The 23,168-nt window shown below is 47.3% G+C and overlaps 1 protein-coding gene across 1 annotated transcript; it reads right to left on the bottom strand.

The window, feature by feature from the left end:
* Positions 1–200: 200 nt before the first annotated feature.
* Anp32b (acidic nuclear phosphoprotein 32 family member B) lies at positions 201–22,634 on the bottom strand. The gene is made up of 7 exons (NM_131911.2): positions 22,407–22,634; positions 12,967–13,116; positions 9,372–9,494; positions 4,559–4,787; positions 2,978–3,102; positions 1,378–1,447; positions 201–641 (listed from the first exon to the last, which is right to left on the bottom strand). Exons 1-7 carry the CDS (start codon positions 22,458–22,460, stop codon positions 574–576), a joined length of 819 nt encoding a protein of 272 aa, NP_571986.1. The 5' UTR covers positions 22,461–22,634; the 3' UTR covers positions 201–573.
* Positions 22,635–23,168: the final 534 nt, after the last annotated feature.

Here is a 23,168-nt window from a genome sequence, read left to right as displayed (position 1 = left end):
AACCTCTGCACCGCAGACACAGCGCAAGCTGGTAAACAGCCTTAGTTAGAAATGTGAGCGCACAACTAGGCTTTACCAAAGAGTAATGCATTTATTTTGCTTAGTCTTAGAAAATACGGTTTTGGCAGTTATCACACAAAATGTCCTAATGTCTTTAAAAAAAAAAAAAAGAAAAGAAAAAAGAAAAGCATGAGAAAACAGACCCAAAATGTTAAGATTTTATTTACAAAGCTTTTCCTTGTTGTACAGAAAGTAAAAATGTTGTTACAATCGCAGTGTAACTGGCAGCCAGGACGGTCAACTCACCAATCACAGCTGTCACGATACAGCAAGAGTCTTACACGAAAACCTAACAACGCTTACAATTTTGTTGGGGCGAAGTCCCCAGGCTTGGTGGTGGATTACCAAGGGGCTAAACGGAGGAAGGCGGAATGTCGCGGGAACTATTCTTTGGCTCTTTGGGTGGGGGTGTCCTGGGGCTTGTATCACAGCTACCTTTTTAAAACAGCTACCAAATCCATGAGCAGTCCAACCATACTCAACAGTTCTGTGTCCTGCAGGCTGTCCCGGGGCTTAGTCATCTTCTCCTTCGTCATCTGTTTCTCTCTTTCTCTTTTCACCTTTCCCACTTTCTTCCTCCTCTGCAGTGGGGGGGGGGGGGGGGGGAGGAGAGGAGGAGACACACACACACACACACAAAAATACCTGGCTGTGAGCAGGGAAAGGACTCTGCTTAAACACCGCTAACGAGGCAGCAACTACCTGGTGGCTATCACAGATATCAACAATGTACGCGTTACCAAATAAATAGGTCACCGAGGCCAGACAGGCAAAAGGCATGGCAGCAGCACCTTACCTAGTCCAGCTAATGAACTGAGGCGTTTACTACACAGCGACAACTCTGCTTACCCAGCCTGTTTCTAAGCCACACCCTTCACAAGTAAACCCTTAGGCAAACCACTTAAAAATGCCACGAATCCTATTTCCTTACTTTTAAAGACAGGCGACAGGAATGGCACAGGAAGTTATTCTGATACCACCACGAGGCTTATAAAGCATGAGACATGGGCACTGTCACACTGCTCCCAGTAGAGGTTTCTGCATGGCCTGGTGTTCTATGCCTGCTGCAGTCAGAGCTGGACCATCAGAACCCAGAACAACAGCGTGGCCAAGGGCACTTCATACGCTCAGTGCGCCCGGGTCTGACAGCCACAAATCTCAGAACTCGGGAAGGGAAGGCAGGGACACTGAGCTTGAGACAAGCCCAGCAACACAGTAAGGTCTGACCTCAAAAAACCAGAACCAAAGCAAACCACAATCTGCCTCCATTGCACTTTCATCTAGCTCTAAACGGAAAGGAACCTGCATCACACCCACCTTCATCCTCATCTTCATCCTCATCTTCTTCATCTTCATCAACTTCTCCATCATGTCCAAACTCTTCTTCCTAAACCAGAGAATAGCTTAACATTATTAGGTTCTGCTAAAGCACATGAGCTGGCAAGACTCAACCAGTAAAGACAGGCTTCCAACCTGGCAACCTCAGATGGATGCCGGAAGCCGAGATGAAAGGGGCGAATCAAGAGACTTAACAAAGTTGCCCTCCTATGTTTCCATGCAGGCTGCGTCACGGGTGTGACCACACCCATACAAATAAAACCACAGGTCCTGTCTCACAACTGTCATTCTAGCAACTGGGTATGGAGGACAGGAGGATCAGTGTCTTAAGGCTAGCCTGGGTCACATAAGCTCCAAATCACCAATTCCTTATAAAAAAATAAAAACACGGGGTTGGGGATTTAGCTCAGTGGTAGAGCGCTTGCCTAGCAAGCGCAAGGCCCTGGGTTCGGTCCCCAGCTCCAAAAAAAAGAACCAAATAAATAAATAAATAAAAACACAAAGAGGAAAATAATAAATAAATAAATAAATAAATAAATAAATAAAAACACAAAGAGGAAAATACTTCCAAATCGTTATATCAAAACACTACGGAGAAAGCTGTTATCTTACATACTTTCCTTTTCCTGCACAGAAATGCTGGTTGAACTTTTTTAATGAGTTTAGGAAAGAAAGAAAGAAAGAAAGAAAGAAAGAAAGAAAGAAAGAAAGAAAGAAAGAAAGAAAGAAAGAAAGGAAGGAAGGAAGGAAGGAAAGAAGGAAGAGGGAGGGAGGGAGGGAGGGAAGGAAGGAAGGGGAGAGAGAGAGAGAGAGAGAGAGAGAGAGAGAGAGAGAGAGAGAGAAAGGAAGAAAGAAAGAAAGAGCGAGCAGCCAAGAAAGAGCGAGCAGCCAGCCAGAGGGCTCCTCAGTCAAGAGCCTTGCAACAGACGTTCTTCCAGAAGAGGCCGGTCTGATTCACTGCAGCACCTGTTGGCTCACAACCACCTCTAACTCCAGTCCCTGGGAAGCCAATGCGCTCTTCTGACTTCACCAAACATGGATGTGGTGTGTACGTGTGTGTATAAATGCAAGCACATATGTACACACAGACAAAATAAAAATAAATCTTTAATGGAACAGGCAGCCCAAGAACAGAATACTTGCAAGGCTCTGGCTTTAAAAAAAAAAAAAAAAAAAGGAAAATTCAACATGTTTTTACTGTTTTATATTTCCGGATTGGTTTGGACAAATTTCTTGTTGTAGTCATAGTTTATTATGTAGGGTGTGGATGTAACCAGTCTAGTGTAGCCCAGGCACGTCTTGAGGTGGTACTCTTCCCTGCTTTTAGGCATATACTCTTTCTTACACGAAACTCAGCTGCTCTCTCGAGGTAGGAGTATATTTACCTGTGTGTGAACCACAACTCAGCACGTCTCAGTACTTTGAACACACACGCCCTTCTTTGGCAATGTGAAAGGTAACTCAGATTAGTGAGGAATCCAGGTAGCGCTCAGTAAGCATATCCCTTATTTCAAGATAAACGGTGCCTTTGCCTGCCCATTTTTGCCTTTACACCAACAGGGAAGAAAAGTGTATTCACCTCCCCGCTGACTTCATCTTCATCATCTTCTCCTTCTACATCCTCGTCTTCATCTTCATCCTCTTCATCTTCATCTTCTTCCTCCTCACCATCCTCATCCTCCTCTTCCTCTTCATCCTCTCCTTCTAAAAACAGTCCAAAAGAGAAACTACTAAGGATGAGCATTACTAAACCTAGCACTAGGAAACGCAGAGGCAGGCAATCTCAGTGAGTTCAAGCGATTCCACAGAGTGAGTTCTAGCACAGCCAAGGTAATAGAGAAAGACCCTAAAACACGGAAGAAGGGAGAGGGAAGAACAGGTGACCCTGACGACCCATAGGGTCCTTCCTACCTGCAAATGTGAGAGTATCCAAAGTCAACCTACAACAAGCTGGTTGTCTCCACAGATATCAGGACAGACTTACAGCTGATCTTTTTCTACCAGTCCTTAATTAATTCCAAGAGAATATCCACCCTAAAGTCAAGAAGCTTCAAAGACTATATATATCCCCTTCTTAAGGATAAAAATTAGTCTCAAGTTCACACAGGAGGCTTTCTACTTCTGCCACGCCTGAAAGTTCCAACACTTTTTTAAAAGGGAAGCCTGGCATGGTGGTGTAAGCTACCGGAGGCACTGTCTGTCTTAACTCCTGCCCCTCCAACCAAAAATGGCAAACTGTGGTGAATAAAAGTGGTCCCTATAGATCTATAGGAAGTGGCACTAATAGAGGGTGTGGCCTTGAAGGAGGAAGTGTGTCACCAGGAACAGGTGCTGAGAAGCTCAAGCCAGGCTTACTGGTTTTCTCTCTCAGCACCATGTCTCCTGCATGCCAGCATGTTTTCCACCACACTAATGGACTGAACCTTTTAACTGTAAGCCAGCCCCAATGAATGCTCTCCTTTTTAAAAGTTGCCATGGTCATGCTGTCTCCTCACATCAGTAAAATCCTAAGCAAGATAACATCCAACAGTGTTCTTCCTTCACTTTCTTGGCTATTGCAATCTTGTATGTTCTAGAAAGTGCTAAGATTAAAGGTATGGAAGCTGGGCGGTGGGATTCTGGCTTTGAGGTCAGCCTGGTCTACATACAGAGTGAGTTCCAGGACAGACAGGGCTACACAGAGAAACCTTGTCTCAAAAACCAAAACAAACAAAACAAAAAAGATTAGCTTTCAATTTCAAAGACTTTACCCAGTCTCACTCAAAAATATAGACACCTAAGCATGTGAAAAACTACGATTAATAAGAGCAGACCCCCAATTTGTGAACTCGTGTGCCGCCACACACACCTAAAAAACATTTTCCCCATGAATTCCATGTTATACTTGAGATCATACTTTTATAAATTTAAAACAAAGGCCACAATCTAAGAATGTATCCTGAAGTTTGTAGGTCAGGCACTGAGCTCAGAAGGATAGTAGGCAGAGCCAGGTAGACAAAGAAATAATGATTCTAGTGGCTTGTGTGAAGTAGCCATTGACCAAATAGATATACAAAACCCACTTGCTAATAAAACCATTTCATTTCTGAGCATTCTAAAATGACAGTTTGTAAGGACTGGAAGAGCAAGAGTCAGGTCACAAGATGCCCGGTCTACCCACCTTCATCCTCTTCCTCTTTGTCCACACCATCCACTTCCCCGTCTGAGTCGGGGGCTTCCTCTACACTATCCACCTCCACATCTGAGTCAGGTGCTTCCTGGTCCTCTCGGTCATAGCCATCCAGATAGGACAGCTGGGGCAGCAGCCTGAAGACGGTCTCTCGGTAATCACTCCGGTTAGTGACTTCACAGCCAAACAGATCCAGGCTTTTCAGACAATCCAACCTTTTCTAAAGTGAAGAACCAAAAAACACAATTCCTAAATAAAAGGAACATGTCACCAAACCATTTTCAAGAGGCAAAACTCTAGGCTTCCCACTGATTAGCTGCTATCTAGCCGTCCCTGTACATAGGAAAACCTTGTAAAATTCTGGGTTGCCTTCTTAACAGCCAACTTTCCCCTCTTGTTCTGGCTTCCCCTCAAGAACTGTCTTTTCTGGTAGCATTAGGAGTGTAAATGTGACCTAGCTTAGGTGTACACAGAGCCCGCCCATGAAGGTAAATGAGACCTGGCACGCTGATGTGGGCAGAAGGGTAAATACAAGAGCTTAGATTTCAGGAACAGACAAACTCCACACTCCTGTCTTTAAGCTCTCTAGAAGAGGTTACCATTACCAGACTTCTCTAGAGGGAATATAAAGATCCTGTTATATACACATCCTGCTATCTTCTAGAATAGCATGGAGAGCCCAGAGTGCAGACATCCCACACCTAATAGCCCCCACCCCCAATCAAGATAAAGTTTGGTACTCTCTCATCAATATGGGGTCAGGGATGTATCTTATTAGTAGAGTGCTTGCACAGAGCCATGGATCAGATTCCCAACATCATATCACCATCAGTGGCAGTGCAGGCCTCAGTATGCAGGAGGCTACATGATCAGGTCATGGTCAGCTACATGAGACCCCTCACTCCAAAGCTCTAGATGAAACCATTTCTAACAAACCCAACAGTAACACTTCATTTGCAAAGTCATGGCCACATTCACATGAGCCAGTGAAATAAGCAAGCAACAAAACCTTGCTTCTGGGACCAAAGGTGCCTCTGTGATTCTCTTTGAAAGTTGGCTTTAAAACTGCAGATGTGACAGCAACCAGTGCACTGCCTAACTGGCTCATTAGCTATTTTTATAAACTAAAAATTTGGGGATTTTTATTTAATACTCCCTGAGATCCTCCTCCTGCCTTTGCCCCTGCCTCTCAAGCCCTAGGAGTAAAGACACATGCCACCATGCCCAACTAAAACAAAGTTTTAGTGCCACACAACATCCATCTGCCCATCTATCACACACAGCTCCTTTTAGACTGTACTGACTGCAGCTGTGACACAGAGTAGGGCCCACAAAGCCATGTTTTTATTAGCTGACCCTTGAGGGAAAGGGCCCTTACACAAGGATCTTCATCCCTTGATCAGGAAAAGGTTCACAGAAGTTTTATTCTCAGAGTGGACCGAAGAACCAGGGCTCAGCAGGATTACAGGCAGATATCATACCCACTCAAACATACAATGCAAAATCCTAAACGAGTCTGTCCATCAAATAATGTGCTTCCAACGACCAGGTCCCTAATGTCTCAAGGCAGGCAGACAGGCCAGGTCCAGCCCTGCCGGTTCTAGGGGTGACTGACTTTTTAACAGGCAACTTTCAGATTAGGTTTCCTACTGGGCAGGCCCTGACCTTAGAAACCCAGGTATGATTTCTTGCAGAGAGGAAAGAAATTCTGTAATATCACCCCAAATAATCAGCACAGGTTATTTACTAGTTTTCTGTCTGGAGTCAGTTCTCTTCTTTGCTACCTATGTAGCCGGGAACTGGTGAGCCTCCCCTGAGCCCGTCTGGAGATCTAGTACCCAGTAAGACACGCAGCTTCCTATTATTCTAATGTGCTCCCCCCTCCTCCACCTCATCCTGAAGTGCCTATCTCACCATGTAGCCTTTGTGTGCTGCCCTTTGACTCAGTTCTCTTGCTCTGGCCCTTCAGAAAGCTGGCAGGACAGCGTATACCACCATCCCTGGACTGACTAAAAACTATTTACTTAATGAACTGGGGCATTACTTAATCTTCTGTACTGGGCCATTGAAGCTGTCCAGTTTCTGAGCTGCGGAAATTTTAGATGTTTGCTTACTTCTTGACAAAGCACCATTACCAGATAATTTGAATATGCCAAAGAGTATGGTAGGAAACTAAAAGCAAGTTCACAACAAACCCCACATGACTACAGTACTCAGTGATTGTTTTTAAGCAGTAAAATTGAACTTACAGGCCAACAGGCTCAGAATACAGAATACAGGATCCCGATGTAATGCGCAAACACTGCTACAAACTTAACCATGCTGGAAGCTTGACCTAAGCTAATAGGCTAGCCATAATAAACATTCAACATTTTATTAACAATAATTTTGCTTGCCTTCTTAGAATTTAGAAGGGCTTTGGGGGATGGTTTGGATGGCCCAGGTCTCTTAAAAAAGGTGTCCCAGGAAGTTTGAACTGCTGCCTTCTTTGTCTCTCGTTAATGTCCCTGTAGCAAGCAGAGGCATTCACAATCATTGCATTGACTGTAAAACTGGGCTCAAGGCAGTGTTCACAATGTGTGGTGATGAGGATGAAGATGGTGTTTTCCCCACTCTAAAACGTTCACAAGTCCACACTGGGCCCAGTCTCCCCCTTTGCCATTCCTACAGGTTTCTTCATTCCAAGTGGGAACCAGATGTCTGTAACCTCACTCAGACTTTGCTTTTTTCCTTCAAGACAGGATTTTTTTGTGTAGCCCTGTCAGTCCTAGAACTGGCTCTGTAGACCAAGCTGACCTTGAACACAAAAAGACTCTCTGCCTCCCAAGTGTGAGCTTATAGATGTGCTGTGCACCATCACTGCCCAGGCTGTAAGCAGCCTGGTGTGTATCGACCATGGTAGCTCTGCCACACGGTGTCAGTGTCACCCAAGCCTTAGCTTCTTCAATGTAAATCAAGGACCATACGATTTCTATCCACTTTGTAGGACAGAACAGCTACTGTAGGAACTATGTACATTTGCTACAGTAGTACAGCAAACTCCTCCTCCTCCTCCTCCTCCTCCTCCTCCTCCTCCTCTTCCTCTTCCTCCTCTTCCTCCTCCTCGAGACTAATCGAGCACAGTATCCACCTGTGCTCACTTCAGTGCTAGAACACTGCAGTCCCAGAAGGTTCTGGCTCCAGGAGAATCCAGGAAGGAGAGCCTCTGTCTGCTTCTGCTTAACACACCCACCAACACACATGAACACCGGTGTAGGGGATGCTTGCTACCCTTCAGCTCGGACTAGCCCAGAATTAAGGTAACTTCCACCAAGCAATAAGGCGGCCTGGCACAGACCAGGGAGAGTGTGAGTCTAAATATTCCTATGGGAATTCCATTTTACTGAAATTAGGTATGGAGTCAATTTTCACGTCTCAAAGGCAACAGAAAATTAAGTGAATTTAAACTTGATTCTGATATTAATTTCAAACAATTATTTAAGTTCTTCAAACTCAGTTTCCTCTCTAAATTAGAGCCATTCTCTATTTAAAGGGGTACAAGCCTGCAATGAAGAAATAGTAAATGTCCCTGGATATAGCAGGTTGCAGTGCATACGTCTTTAACTTGCAAACAGGCTGCTCTACACACACTGAGGGAGACTGAGCATGTGGCCATGTATAGCAGAAAAGATCTGCAGAACAAAGAAACAGTTCAATGTCTACAACAAATGGAGGCTCAAACACAAAGATACATATATACATAAGGAGCCCAGCAAGATTATAACTGCTTCAACATTTTCAATTGCAGAAGGGGACGGGGAAACCACTTTAATTAAACTACCAGAACATCGTCACTGAAAGAAACCAAAGTCTGTCTTCCTCCTGGGCATCAACAGAGCAGGGGTTTGGCTTGTTGTTTTGCTTGATGGGGTTTGTATAATCTAGGCCAAGGCTAGTCTCAAACTTGCTACCTGTGGTGGAGGACCTTGAACTTTTGATCCTCCAGAGATTATAGGCATGTGCCAATGTGTGATTTATGGAACCCAGGACTCCATGCATTCTGAGCAAGCATTCTGCCAACTAAGCCAAACCCACAGCCCCAACAGAGCATTCTTCCAGGGAAGTAAAGCCCTTTGTTTTCATATTCTACAACACCAGCTATCTAACATAACACACAAGTCCTGCCTGTGGGGCTGCCTATCTCCTGCATTAACCCTGCCTCCAGAACCTCCACACTGCTGAGCTCTCATTGCAAGTTTCCCAACTTACAAAACAAAACAATCTACTTCTTGACTGTCCTCTAAGCACTTTATTTAGTAAGGTAAAGAATAAAGTCCTGTCTATTCAGTTTGCTTAAGGCCATATCCCATGCTTACAACCCAAAAGGCACTTAAAACTTGGTCTCTTTATTTATATAACTACAGTAAGGCTGAGGAAGGTGCTTCTTCTATCCAACACAGTGATGAAGGGAAGTCTAAGATCACCAACCACAAGACCCTTGTGCCCCAAACTGTCCTATCTACAGCTTTGAAATGTAACCCAAGACACACTGTTCTGTTGCAGTACAGAATAGCCTATCCAGTCTAGGAGAAAAAAATTAGCAGACATGCTTAGAGCTAAGATAAGCGTATGTCTAAAATTCTCCATGCACGACACCAACAGTTTCAGTCAAGAGAGCAAAGCCCAGGAATACATCAAGATTTAAAAGCCACTCCATGCAGAGCAGAAGGCCAGCCCTTTTCCAGCTAACTATTCTCAATCATTTCTCCCACTGGAATATGACAATGAGATGACAGCAACCCACTCTGAACTCCCCACCACTCACCAACGGCTCCAAGGTGCTGATATCTTTCAGGTTATTTCCACTTAGGTTCAGATGTGTGAGGCTTGGAAGTTCTTCTGCTAGTCTGTCGAGACCTCCGAAGATTCTATTTTCACTGAGCTCAAGCTAACAGAAACATGGACAAACAGACAATCACTTACTACTGAATTGAAGTAAAAAGCAAATCCTTCTAACAAAAACAAACAGTGGCAGCAAAGTTCTACAAGAGCTGGTGAGTGAACTGGTCCTCAGCTAGACACTTGCTACCAAGGCTGACGGATCAAGGTCAACCTGGGGCCCACTTGGTGGAGTCCGGAGACTTTCCTAGGTTGTTCTGATTTCTATACATGCAGCACGTATAGACCCCTCTCCCAAAAGCCCTGTTTTTATTATGTTATAAAATTATTTATTTGATTAAATCCAAATTAAGTAGTTTATATATTCCAGAAACATTTGGGACGAGTGAAGCATATATGCAGAAGATGGGACTTTTTTGTTATGTGTGCCGAGTGTACACGCACCATGTGCATGCAGTGCCTGTGGGGGCCAGAAGGGGGCATCAGATCCCTTGTGCAAGGCCCCAAGAGTCTGTAAGCCGTGCTCTCCAGAGGTTGCTGCTTCTGTAAACTGTCAATAGCTTTCACAGTAATCTATGTTAGTTTCTCAGCTGACGGCCACACATGCAATGGTCTGCTCACAGTGTGAACCCTCATCAAAAATTACCAGTGTCTCAGAGCACAAGTGGAGACTATGTTGGTAAAGCTCTTCCTTTTTACAGCTGAACACTCAGGTCATGGGACTCAGTGGTCTACATCAGGTTCTTCCAGAAGACAGTTCCTAGCACCCGTGTTGAATTGCTTACCATCTGGAGGATCGAGTGTCATCCTCTTTAGGCCTCCAAGACCCTACCCCCAATATATGTATATTAAACAACCTACCCGTAGACCACACAGGCGGCTCCAATATGTTATACCTGTGCCAGCATCAGGAAGAGCTTGAGTGCCTGTCATTTCCAGAGCCCCATTTACCCCATTTGCTCTTACAACAAACTGGTTGTAGGATTGTCCTATCAATTTACAGGCTGACAGGTCCATGACCAAAGCCTTGTGGTGAGCCTGTGTTGACTGCATACACTTAAAGAGCCCTGGCACTCCCACTACACTACATACATGCCAGTGTGCTGAAAGTGGGAACTTCACATGGCTGGCATGGTGACAGAGGCTTGGAACATACCACAATCCAAGAGGCTAAGGTAGCAGGCCACCCTGTACAACTTAGAGAGACCGTGTCTCAAAGTTTAAAAAGGGTACAAAGAGCTGGGAATGTGGTTCAGTGGTAGAGTGCTTGTCTAGGATTCACCCCAACCTGTTAATTCAATTCCCAACACACAAGTCAAAAACCCTAAAAAGCTAAGAAAACACCAAATACAGAAACCAAAGAAACAGCATTGGCTCCATGAATAGTCTTTAGCATGCCATAAAATACTCTGGTACAGAAGCAATGGCCACAGTTTTAGAATGCTAGCCTAGGAGGGTAGATGAGAGAATTCTATAAATAAAGGCACACCACAAGCCCGGCAACCAGTCTCCAGGAGGAGAATGGAATCCCAAGTTGTTCTTTGACAGCCATGAATGCTGTGGTTTTACTCCACCCACAAGTAAATCTTAAAAAGAAAGCAAACAAAAAACCCTGCTTGTCTATAATTAATAAAGATCCAAGCACTGGATCTCGTGATCTTTAGAAACCACCTTTCTATGTTCAGACCATGTAGCTAGAATATCACCTCTTTCTACAGGAAGACAGTAAGGCATTTACTAGCATAGAACTTTAAAGACATTTAAAGCCTGTACTGAGGTAGGAAGAACACAGTCCTTCGAAGCTGTGAGAACATTCAATCTGCCTTCTAAGTGTGATCACCTCCTCAGCCCTATGAGTGATCGGTGTTTACATTTTTTAGAAAAAGCCCAGTGTGGTGCTGGGTGGAAGTTTGCACCCTCAGCATTTGGGAGGCTGAAGCAGGACTGTGTTCCAGGCCAGCACAGTAAGACACTGTCTCAAAGAATTGAGCATTTGAAAAAGGTTCAACACAGCTACTGTGGTGCTTAATCTCTGTGGATTTGATGTATCTAGAGATCAAATTTACACAAAACAGATGCTATGGGTCCTGGATGACCCCTTCAGTCACTGAGGACCCATACATATAGCTTCTTATATTTCTATGTGTTTAAGTGTTTTGTCTGCAGATTTCTGTGCACCATGTGTGCCTGGTACCCAGAGTTAAGGACTGTGAAATTTCAAGTCACACCTCCTGTTCTTCAACAAGCAAAGGGTTCTTATTTAATCTACCAGAGTTCTGTAGGTGGCTTTAGGAAAACTGTTGTTCCTTTCTGGGCCTATGGCTACACCTTTCAGGGCACAGGAGCAAAATTTCCCCCCATCTCTTTGATACAAATACAGAGAGACAAGAGAAACCCTTCTTAAGTATTCTGCCCTTTCTGGGAGTAACTAGAGGGCAAAACAGGGTGGCTTCAGGGAAGGTTAACTATCAACAATGGGTTAAGACCAGAGAGAGATATAGGTTTGTTTTTGTGGGTTTTTTGGAGGGGGTGGTGGTTGGGGGACACACAGACACAGGAGGCAGTAGCTGTCTAGTGAACCCCACAGCCCTTTACCTGCCTAAGAGCTGGTGAAGATACCACCAGACCTGGCCTGTAGCAGCACTGTCTAGTTAATCACAACACATTTCAAACTAATTATTAAGAATTACAAGGGTTGGGGATTTAGCTCAGTGGTAGAGCGCTTGCCTAGCAAGTACAAGGCCCTGGGTTCGGTCCCCAGCTGGGGGCGGGGAGGGGGGGGCAGAAAATGTAAAAAAAGAATTACAAGACAGGTAGGGCTGGAGAGATGGCTCAGCGGTTAAGAGCACTGACTGCTCTTCCAGAGGTCCTGAGTTCAATTCCCAGCAACCACATGGTGGCTCACAACCATTTGTAATGGGATCTGATGCCCTCTTCTGTGGGGGTGAATACAGCTACAGTGTACTTATATATAATAAATAAATAAACAAACGAATAAATACATCTTAATAAAAAGGAATTACACGATAGTGTTAAAGATGGTCCAGCAGTCAAGAGCACTTGCTGTGTTTGCACAAGACAGGTTCCACCTTCACTACCCATGGGGGCAGTTGTAAACTGCACGCAACTTCACCCCCATATCCGATGTCTTCAGAGGGCACCCCACACATACCCCACTCACACAGTTAGTCTTCACTTTCCTTTTCATCAGCATACAAACTATAAAGCACTGAAAAGTAAGAGGCTGTGTGTCTCCTGAACCAGAGCCTGAGTACAAACGTGTCTGAGAGCTTCTGACAATTAACAATTATTGAGAAAAGCAACTAACTACCCCTCCCCAGAAGGCACTATTTCCAAAGCACTGCTGCAACACTGCAGGTCAGGCCTGACAACCGCTAGTGATGAAGATGAAAATCTCAGTTTCTGCCACAGAGCACTAACACACATTGTGCTTACACCAGACAAAACCAGACACTTATACCTCTCAAGTGATTCCCTTAAAAAATTAAAGAAACACTTACCTTTTTCAACTTAGGTAGCTTCGGGAGGTCTGAAACTGAAAACAAGCCTACATTTATTAAACTGAGGAACTCTAAGTTCACAAATTCATCTGTTAACCCCTCGATTTTTCCATCATTTGCTTTGCAATTGTCCAAGACAAGTTCTTGAACCTGTGGGTATAAACAAAAACAGGAATAAGCTTTAAAAACTGTAACAGGAAACAACAAAAGCAAACAACTCTAAATACAATCCTGCGAAACTTCCAAATTCAAAATAGCATTCATGTACGAGTAGGATCAGCTACAAATAAAGCAAGCAGGATTAGCTTTGTAGCAGCATAGTACTAAGACCCAAAGACAACTGCTAGTTCATAACACACACACACACACACACACACACACACACACACACACACACACACACACACACACACACACACACGGGTGTGTGGGTGGTGATGGTGCGTGCACATACTCTATATCCTACCAAGAGGCACAACAGCTCTCAGAACGTAAGTGAACCTGTGTCCCTGTCCTTTCCATGGCTGGGTCTGGAAAGGGCTTCGTCTTAAGTTCAAGTGCAGAGCGAAGAAACCCTTTCAGGCTTTCTCTCTCTCTCCAAGTCCACGAAGGGCATGGCCATAGGGAGATGAACACTTTGCTTCTGCCACAAAAGTCACCAAGGCACTTGAGCACTTGATCAAGGATCCTGCTGCTTGAAGCAGGATAATCGATCTTACCGCCACTCTCTACAATGTGAACCAGGCTGCCCCCAAACTCATAGACTTCCCCTGTCTTTCTCTGCCTCGTAAGTGCTGGGGTTAACAGCATACACCAACCACCATGCCTGGCTTTTCCTTGCCATTTTCAAACGAAAAAGTCACAAATAAATCCTAGTAAGGATTTTTACACCTGCACACTCTCCAGTTTCAGATCTTTTCTGTTTTGTTTTAAAGAGGGTCTGACTATGTAGCTCTAGCTGACCTAGACTTTGAGATGTTGACATCTGTCTTCTCTGACTCAGAGACCCGACTGCCTCTGCCTTGTGAGTGCTGGTACTGAACTGTGCCGAGCTAAGACGATTTTCATTCTCGTATAATAATAAAATTAAAATGTCCTAAGATATGACACTAATATGTCCAAAACAAGTGGGGAGGAATTAAAGATTATGCCACACTGCCTCCCAAATGGGATGAAAATTTTCTCCTTGATCCTTCTTTTAATTGCTAAGATTCTGTCCAGTTTAACTACTGTGTGGGATGATAAGAAACTTCCCTAGGGGGTTGAGGGGGAACAAAATATTATGGCAGCTCTATCACTGAGCAGACTTAGGCGCATTCTAAATGTAAAGCCAACATTGCTGCTGTACAAAGAAACCCTATCATGGCAAGCACCACAGGACATTCAAATACGGGCTAAAATACATTTGCTAAGGCAAATAGCAAAATGGAGATTATAAAGGAGACTGGGGAAAGGGCCCAAAGTGGTTGACCACATGCAGGCCTGAGTCTGGTGTTGGACAGGGACATTGAGAGAGGACTTAGGTTCTGGTTTAAGGAAATGCGAACCTACGAGGAAATAAAGAACAGCACTTTGAGGAGAAACAATGAATGCTATAGCTGGAGACACACTCAGAATCTCAATGGTGGTCTGGATTCAGGCCTGTACTCATGAGTCATCAAGGAAGAATAAGTGGCAGGAACCTGGTATTCCTAGAAAAAGCATCAAGGATTGAACTCAGGGCAATTAAGAAAAAGACAGGCAAGGTGCCCAAAGCTAAAAACACCCTCCCCAAGACAGGGTAGGGTTTCTCTGTGTAGGCCGGGCTATCCTGGAACTCAAGAGACCTTCCTGCCTCTGCCTCCCAAGTGGTGGAACTGAAGACTTCATTTTAAACCCCAGGAAAGCTGGCTCATAAACTAAGGTGGGCATGGTGACAAGACATCTGTGATCCCAGCACTTGGGAGGCTGAGGCAGAGGACTGAAAGCTGAAGGGAGTGTGAGCTGGTCAGGTGAGTGCAGTCAGTTCCAGGTCAACCTCAACTACAAAGTAAACCTCAAAAAATATATAAAAATAAAATAAGACGACCTGAACACAGCCAAGCATGTGATGTCTCACTTGGGAGGTAGAACAGGACTTCAACAAGCCTTTCTGCCATAGCAAAGACAACATATTAAAACTGTTCCGTGGGGGGGGGGGGGGGCTGGAGAGATGGCTCAGCAGTTAAGAGCACCCGACTGCTCTTCCAGAGGTCCTGAGTTCAATTCCCAGCAACCACATGGTGGCTCACAACCATCTGTAAGGAGATCCGATGCCATCTTCTGGTGTATCTGAAGACAGCTACAGTGTACTCATATATAATAAATAAATCTTAAAAAAAAAAAAAAAAGGACTGTTCCGTGGGAAAGCACTACTGTGCTGTGAGCTCAACTCCCCATCGCTCATATAAAAATATAGCAGAAAATTGACTACACAATGGGCCTGACTCCCACATGTACACTGTGGCACTTGCATGACCCTTGCACATCACACACATATTAACTTTTTAAACTTTAGAACAAAACTGAAGTGGGCAGGAGTGACACTGAACTTCTTGGTGAAAGTGCACCCCACCCTGCCCTGCCCCACCTCCCATGATGCACCTGTGTGGGCTATGTTCCAAAATAAAGGACAAGCAGCTCAGGAAACATTCACTGTGGTAGTTTGAATAGGACTGCCTCTCATAAACTCACATCTTTGAACGCTTGACCCAAGGGAGTAGCACTATTCATTAGGAGAAGCCTTGTTAGAGTAGATGTAGCCTTGTTCAAAAATGGTGTCATTGGGGGTGAGGGAGGGAAGAGGTGGGAGGGCTCAGATGCTCAATAATCACTACCTGCTACCTAGGAATCAACCCTCAGCTCCTTCTCCAGCACCAAGTCTGCCTGCATGCCACCACGTTTCTAGCCATGAATATCAACAGACTAAACCTCTATATTGAAAGCCAGACCCTTTTAAATTTTTTCTTCATAGAGTTGCTGTGGTCATGGTGTCTCCTCCTAGCAATAAAACCCTAAGACTTTTGATTTTAAGCAGGAGTAGGTAGTATGGCTAAGAAAAGACAGGTCTGACTTCCAGAAATGCCCAGATGAGTCAGTTGGAGTTGCCACATCAGGGCAAGCCGTAAGGCTGCACTCAGAGAAGGTCTTAAGTGTCACTGGCTAGCCACCTTCAAGTCTGTAACGTCCTTGACAGAGTCTGAGCTGGTGGTGGTCAGGCCAGTTTCTCAGGAAGCTGAGGCATTAAGGCATGGCAGTAGTACACGTCAGTAATCTTAGAACACAGGTAGAGGTGACAAGGTGCAGGGTAGGCAGGAGTTTGAGATCAGCCTTCATGGCACAGAAGTTCTAGGTAAGCCCTGAGTTCATAAGACAGTCTTGAAGAACCAAAAAATACACGCTGGAGAGATGGCTCAGAGTTGAAAGCACTTGCTGCTCCTCGGAGTTCAGCCCAGGTCGGGTAGCTTACAACTGCCTGTAACTCCAGCTCCAGGGATCTGACATCCTCTTTTGGCCTCTGCAGGCACCTAATACATGTGTGGCAGGCATGCAGACACACAAATAAAAATAAAGGGAAAGGTGGTCCCAACCTGTTCCTCTGTGGATGCAAACTAGAGGGCTCTGAAGTCCAAGGCACAGCAAGGTAACCTGGTCAAACATGGACCAAATTCCCTCTCCTCATTGGTCCTTCTCCAGCAGAACTTGCTTTTTTTCCCCAAATGTGAATAAAGTAAATATTTAAGAACTAAACAAAAACAAACAGCACAGTGCCTCAGGCTTGCAATGCTAATAATGTGCGTGTGAAGGCAGCAGATCCGGTCCAGGGACACCCTCAGCTAGATACAGTCTCACCGTGCAGCCCAGCGGCCTGGAACTCAGAGACCCCCCTGCCGCTGCCTTTAACTCTTGCCCTGGGTTTTCTAGTCATGAACAATGCCGAAAGTTTGGCACTTTTTCACTAGGTCTCTCTTCCACTCCAACCCTTTCTTAGTTCCATTCCTTTCTCTCTTCACTTCCTTCACTGGGAAATAACCAATTTTACCTGTGGTCTGGGTTGGCAATCTTTCCCAGTTACACACTTACCCTAGGAGAAGGGAAAGGCACAGAATAAGATCATTCTGAGTCGCTGTGGTTCGAGTATAGAAAACTCCTACGGGCTCAGTATTTGAATGCTTGGTCACAGAGTGACCACTACTTGAGCATTAAAAGGTGGGCTTCTGTTGGAGGAAGCGTGTCACTAGAGATGGGCTTTGCGATTTCCAAAGCCCATCACCACCCTGACTACACCACCATCTTCATAAGGTGATCCTTCTACCTAGTGCTGGAAATACAGTCCTGCTGCCACACATGAAAGGCTAGTTTCCAATCTTCTTAATTAGAAAGGTACTAAGTAAACTGTGGTTTGTTACGGGCATGCCTGCTTGTCTCTGCAGTGTACTAAACAAACCTATTTTATGAAGGAAACCGCCCTAACACTAAGTACCTCAAAACAGTGACCCACACAGAAGAGATTAAGATCTCCCAGTTGTCCTCTGACCCCAAGAATTTATTTTTAAAGATTAATTTTATGTATTTAAATACACTGTCACTGTCTTCAGACACACCACAAGAGGGCATCAGATCCCATTACAGATGGTTGTGAGCCATCATGTGGTTGCTGGGAATTCGACTCTGGACGTCTGGAAGAGCAGTCAGTGGACTTAACCGCTGAGCCATCTCTCCAGTCCCAGACACACATTTCTTAATTTCAAAAATGAAGAATTCAGGGGTTAGAGTGCTTGCCCAGGTTCGGTCCCCATGGGGGGGGGGGGGATATGAAGAATTCGGGGGCTGGAGAGATGGCTCAGTGGTTAAGTCCATGGATCACTCTTTCCAGCAGTCCTGAGTTCAAATCCCAGCAACCACATCATGGCTTCACAACCATCTGTAATGGGATCTGATGCCCTCTTGTGGTGTGTCTGAAGACAGCTACAGTGTACTCATATACATAATTCTTAAAAAAAAAAAAAGAATTCAAGGGCAAGTGGGTAGAGCTGAGTGGCTTGCATGCCGGGAGTCATAAGTTCAACTCCAAAGCCACAATAAAATGACAAGGCTAGCCAGTCATGATAGCACACACTTTAACCCCAGCACTTGAGAGGCAGAGCCACGAGGGCCTCTAGTTAGCACAGCGAGTTACAGGACAACCAAGAAGAAACCCTGTCTTGAATAAACAAAAATGGGAGCTCTGTCAGTAGAAAGCTTGCTTAATACACTAAGACAAGAGTAATGCTGACCTCTGATCCCAGAGTTTAGAAGGGGAAAGGAATATGGGAAGCTACAAAATGAAATTAAATCAGGGATAGTGGCAGAAGCGGGTGAATCTGAGTTTAAGGACAGGCTGGTCTACACAGTAACTTCCAGACATACAGGACAGGGCTTAGTAGTAGAAACGCTTGCTGCCAGGACTATCTGAGACCCACATGGAGGAGAGAACCAACTCCCACAAGTTGTCTTCTGACTTCCACATGCACACATGCAAATAAAGAGTTAAAATCCAAAGATAAATAAGGACACAGTCCCTCAATGTGTTGGGGTTGTAGAAAAGTTGAGCAGGTACTCCACCTCAGAACAGGAAAATGTGCCCTGAGGGTGGATAAAAGGAACAACCTGGAAAGCAATTTGATATAAAATATTAAGTAACAGATAAAGGCAGTCACTGGGACTCTTCTTTAAGGCAACCAGCCAGTACACATTTATAACATGGTCCAAGTAAAAATAAGAAATTAAGCAATTTGTAGCTCAACACCAAAATGCACAGACATAAGGTTAAGTGTATGTTGTATATCTTTATCAACCTTTTTTTTTGCTTGTCTCCATCTACTTTTCTTTAAAGATGTATTATTATACAAGAGAAAGCAACCCCAATTAGTTGCTATGCAACCAATTAGAATATCCCATAGCGCTCAGAAATATATCACACTAAACAGATATCAAAAGTTGGGGTGGGGGCCACAAGACAACAACAAAAAGAAAACAGCTAAGGAGGTCTGTTCCCCCCCCCCCCGGAGTTGGTGAGTGGGTGAAGAGACAGACTAAGGAGCATGGCATATCAAGGTTGGAGGATGAGGGGTATTTAAAAAGAAAAAAGCAGTCCAATAAGAAACTACTTTTTTCTAACTTTGCATGAAAACTGTAGACAGTGGGCCTGAAGGTTAGCTGTCGTCAATGGCTGCAGGGTGAAAAGGGCACATGACAGAGCAGCAGTGTGTGTGCAATGGGTAGCTGGGCACCTACATCAGACACATCCTGCTACTAAGTTGTGCCAGCATTTTTTAATGTCATTCAATGAATCCCCCCAGGTGCCTCTGGAGCCAAGGACTGAACCCAGGGTCTCAAGCTTACTAGGCAAGTGCTCTATCACTGAGCTAATCAATCCCTAATCCCTGACCATCTCCGAATATACACACTTCATTCCTACTTTGGAGGGTGGCAATCTGGGGAATAACCCAATTGCCGAATGCAATACTGAGTAAGGCCTACCACTGGGACATCACTGTATGATCTTTTCCACAAAATAAAAGTTACTAGAGGATAAGACTAGAAGGTTACTGATAGAACATATGCCCTTGGTTCAATCTCCAGTACCCCCAAAATTCTATTCTTGCCCATAAAACTCTTTCAAAATGGTATTGACTTTTGTTTTTTTGATGCAATGTCATTTTATGCCATTTCCCCCACTGTGAGAACGTACTGCAGCAAGAGCTTCTTTGGACTTTGAAAAAATTTGAACTAAGTGTTTAAGATCCTCCCCTAAGGAAAAGAACACACCCATGTTCATCAGTAACAGAGGTGCAGCAGATGAACCTGAGCTTGTTATCTTGGGCCTATGTACTTAGGAGAAAAGAGCCAGCCACCAGACAGTATATAAATAATGTTATCAGGATGGGCCCAAGACTTAGAACAGGAACACCATAGCACACACAACCCACTTGGTTTTAGGCACCATTGTGTATTTAAATTATCACACGCATCCTGTATCAGTCAACTTTAACAATCCATTCAACTGGAGACCTAGGTCTGCCCAGCACCCCCACAAGTCTGTAGGGGCCCAAGCGTCAACCTATCAGTTTTAAGTACCAAGAGTTTCTGCTGTTTTTGAGGCAAAGAGGCCCTGCAGTACCCTGCCAGTCTCATATTGACTGAGACCTGCCTGCCTCTGCCTCCTGAGGACTGTGTCAGAGCACCAGCACACTCAAGAGAGGTCAGCTCATTTAAAAGGCACCGTCTTGGTTGAACTCTTGCCTTAAGACACTGCATGTGAAACACAAGGCGCCCGAATTGCCAGGAGTGATGGTACCAGTACTCAGGAGGGAAGGAAGGGGGATGGCAGGTTAGAAGTCAGCAGAGACTACATACTGCTTGAAGGGCCATGTCTCCAAAAAAAAAGGGGGGGGGGCGGCAAAATATTTGCGACAATTTTCCCTTCAAATCCTTCAAGTTTAGGTCAAAGTTTTTCTAAATAAGCATTAACCAATGGCCTGACTCCCTCCAAGTAGCTTGCCCTTCACAACCCCCATAATCTTCGTGGCTATCTCAAAAAGACACTTTCCCCCTATACTGCCAAGGTACAAAAAGGAGGTAGCAAGCCCCCCTCCCATTGTGAGGCCCAGGAGGGCAGCAGATACTCTTGTTTACACAAGTTTCTCAGGCCCCGTCATACTGTAAGCTAAACAACGCAATAAATCAGTGGTTCAAGAGACCCAAGGGTGGCCAATGGCCAATGCTTTATCCGTCAACCACTTGTTGCTTGCAGACCCTGTAAAGGTGTAGTCCCTAATTCACTTCTAATTCCATGGCTCTAGCCTTTGTCAAGAGGGTTTAATATGAAAATGGGTGTTTTACCTAAATTTAGTTACTTCATATTCCATTGATTTTTGTGGCTGACTAGAGTGAAAAGCTCAAGGCTTAATACTAATCTTTTCAAGTTAAAGGAAGAAGATGGTTCAACAACTCAATTTCCCAGCACGTGGTGGGCACAAAATGTCTGACTGAGGGATGGAAGGGACACGTGCCGGTGAAATGCTCAGGGCCCCGGGGAACAGGGACACCACCCAATCAGTCCTCAGGGACCGCCCCACACTTCGGAGGTGCCGACCTCAAGGCCTGTGGCAGGGAACACAAAGCCTCGGGCATGCCAGGCGCACCAAGGCAGGCCATCTCCACAAGTTCCCAACTTGTTAGCCACAGTCACCTGCGTACGCCAGCCCAGGCCGCGGGCCGCCCGTCCCACAGGACATCGTGGGGCCGGGGTCGAGCCCAGACGCGCCGCGGCGCACGAGGGCGGCGTCGGGCCCGCGGCCTGCGCTCGGTCGGCCGCAAAGGCCGCGTGGAGCACGTGCGGGGCCCAGGCCGCCCCAGCCCCGCGTCGGCCACCGTTGCCCTTTTAAGAAGGGGGAGGGCGCCCGCGAGGGAATGAGGCGGCGGCGGTGGCCGAGCGCCGCGCTTCCAGTGCGCGCGGAGCCCAGCCCGCGGGGCGGGGGCAGCCCGGGGACCGACAGGCAGCGCGAGGGCGGCCGGCTCACCCGGCGGAGGAAGACGGCGCCCGCCAACATGGCGCTGTGGCGCGCCCCGGCTGGCGCGCGGAGCCGCCGGCCGCCCACACCGAGGGGCCGGCCTCCCTCTCGGGCAAGGCCCCGGGCGGCGGCGCGGGGGAGGGCGAAGCCACCGCGGTGACGGTGCCCGGCCGACCCAGGAAGCCCGCGTGGGCAAGGCCGAGGGCGAAGGCGAGCCGGGCAAAGGAGGGGCAAAGTTGTATTTTTAGGCTTGAAAAATGGCGGGAAGCGCATCCTTTTTTCAAACTTGGCCTCGGGAGGGGCGGCGGTTGCGCCACCTCCGCCGCCAGGCCCGCCCCTCCCCCGTTCCGCGCCAGGCCGCGCCCGAGGGGGCTCCGTGCCCCTCAGGGACCCGAACCCCCTTCTCAGCGCGGGCCGCGAGGCCCTGCGGGCCGCGGGGCGCATGGAACCTGGCCCGGCCCCGCGGCGGGCCTGGCGGCGCGGCTCCTCGGCAGGCCCGGCCTCCGCCCGGCCGCGCATCCCGGGAGGCTGCAAACATGGCTCCCAGCGTTACACAACCCCCGCGCCCGCCCTCGCCGCCGGCCACACGCACAAGCGCTCCCTCCGGGAGAGGACCGAGCAGGCGAGCGGCTCAAAGTTTGCTTTTCCACCCGCCGTCCTCCCCGTGGCCACGGGGGCCCGCGGGCGCCAAAGAGTTAATGCCCGCGCGCTCGCTCCCCCCTCCGCGCCTTCCGCCCGCCTTCCCTGTCCCCGTCCGAGCTGCGAGCAGCGCCTTCCCCGCGCCGCGGCCGGAGCCCGGTGGCCCGCAGGTGGCCACCATTACTTGCAAGTCATCGGGGGCGCGGGTGCCCGAGGGGTTCTGCTTACAGCTGCCGGGGTCCGGTTCCTCAGCTCCAGGTGGATCCTCCTCTTCATGTCCATGTTCCCCTCGTCCCCCCTCTCCAAACTTAACTTTCCGCGGCGGGGGCGGAGGGGGGAGAGGCGACCCGGCCTGCGCGGCGAGGGCCGTCGGAAGGAGGCGGCTGGAGGAGGCGGCGTGGTCCCGGGCGGCGTGCGGGCGTGCGGGCGAGCGGAGCCCCCGGAGCCAAGTTACTCGCGGGAGCGGAGAGAAACCATGGAGGGAAAAGGGGGCTGGAGCGCGGCGCTGGCCTCACTACCGCCGCCCCCGGCCAAGGCCCCGCACTGCGCTTAAACCGGCGACGCGACGCGGCGGCTGCTCGGCTCCACTCGGCCCTGCGCGGCGACGCTCGGCTCGGGAGCCCGGGCTGCAGCGCGGACTGGGGAGGCGCACGGAGGGCGGGGCGGGACCCGCCTTAAACTCAGCCAGGACTGCGGCGCCGCCTCCCGGGCCGCGCGCGCCTCCTGGCCCTCGGGTCGCACGTGGGCTGGCTGATGTAAGACCTTCCGGTGCCGGGACCCCCACCCCCCACCCGCGCTCGCCTGTACGTCTATGGACAAGCTTTGCCTCGCGCCTTCCGGGCTCTCCCAGACCCAATTTCGCCTGAGCCTTCAGACGCCCTCAGAGGCTGTGGCTTTGGGGTTCACCCTGTGCCCCCTGTTTGAAGACCACAGCCCGACCTCACAACCTTTAGGTCCAGTGATGTTAGAAGTGCCTTCGAGTACCCCTCG

The sequence above is a fragment of the Rattus norvegicus genome, chromosome 5 (assembly GCF_036323735.1).
Source record: "Rattus norvegicus strain BN/NHsdMcwi chromosome 5, GRCr8, whole genome shotgun sequence".
NCBI classification, from domain to species: domain Eukaryota; kingdom Metazoa; phylum Chordata; class Mammalia; order Rodentia; family Muridae; genus Rattus; species Rattus norvegicus.
Note: the sequence above shows the minus strand (reverse complement) of the source record. Positions and strands in the feature narration are given on the sequence as shown.

Coding starts and splice junctions, on each gene's coding strand:
- Anp32b (NM_131911.2), bottom strand. CDS start 22,460: ATGGACATGAAGAGGAGGATCCACCTGGAGCTGAGGAACCGGACCCCG. Junction 9,495..12,966: donor AGCTACCTAAGTTGAAAAAG/GTAAGTGTTTCT, acceptor TGTTTCTGTTAG/CTTGAGCTCAGTGAAAATAG. Junction 4,788..9,371: donor TCAGCACCTTGGAGCCGTTG/GTGAGTGGTGGG, acceptor TCTTCACTTTAG/AAAAGGTTGGATTGTCTGAA.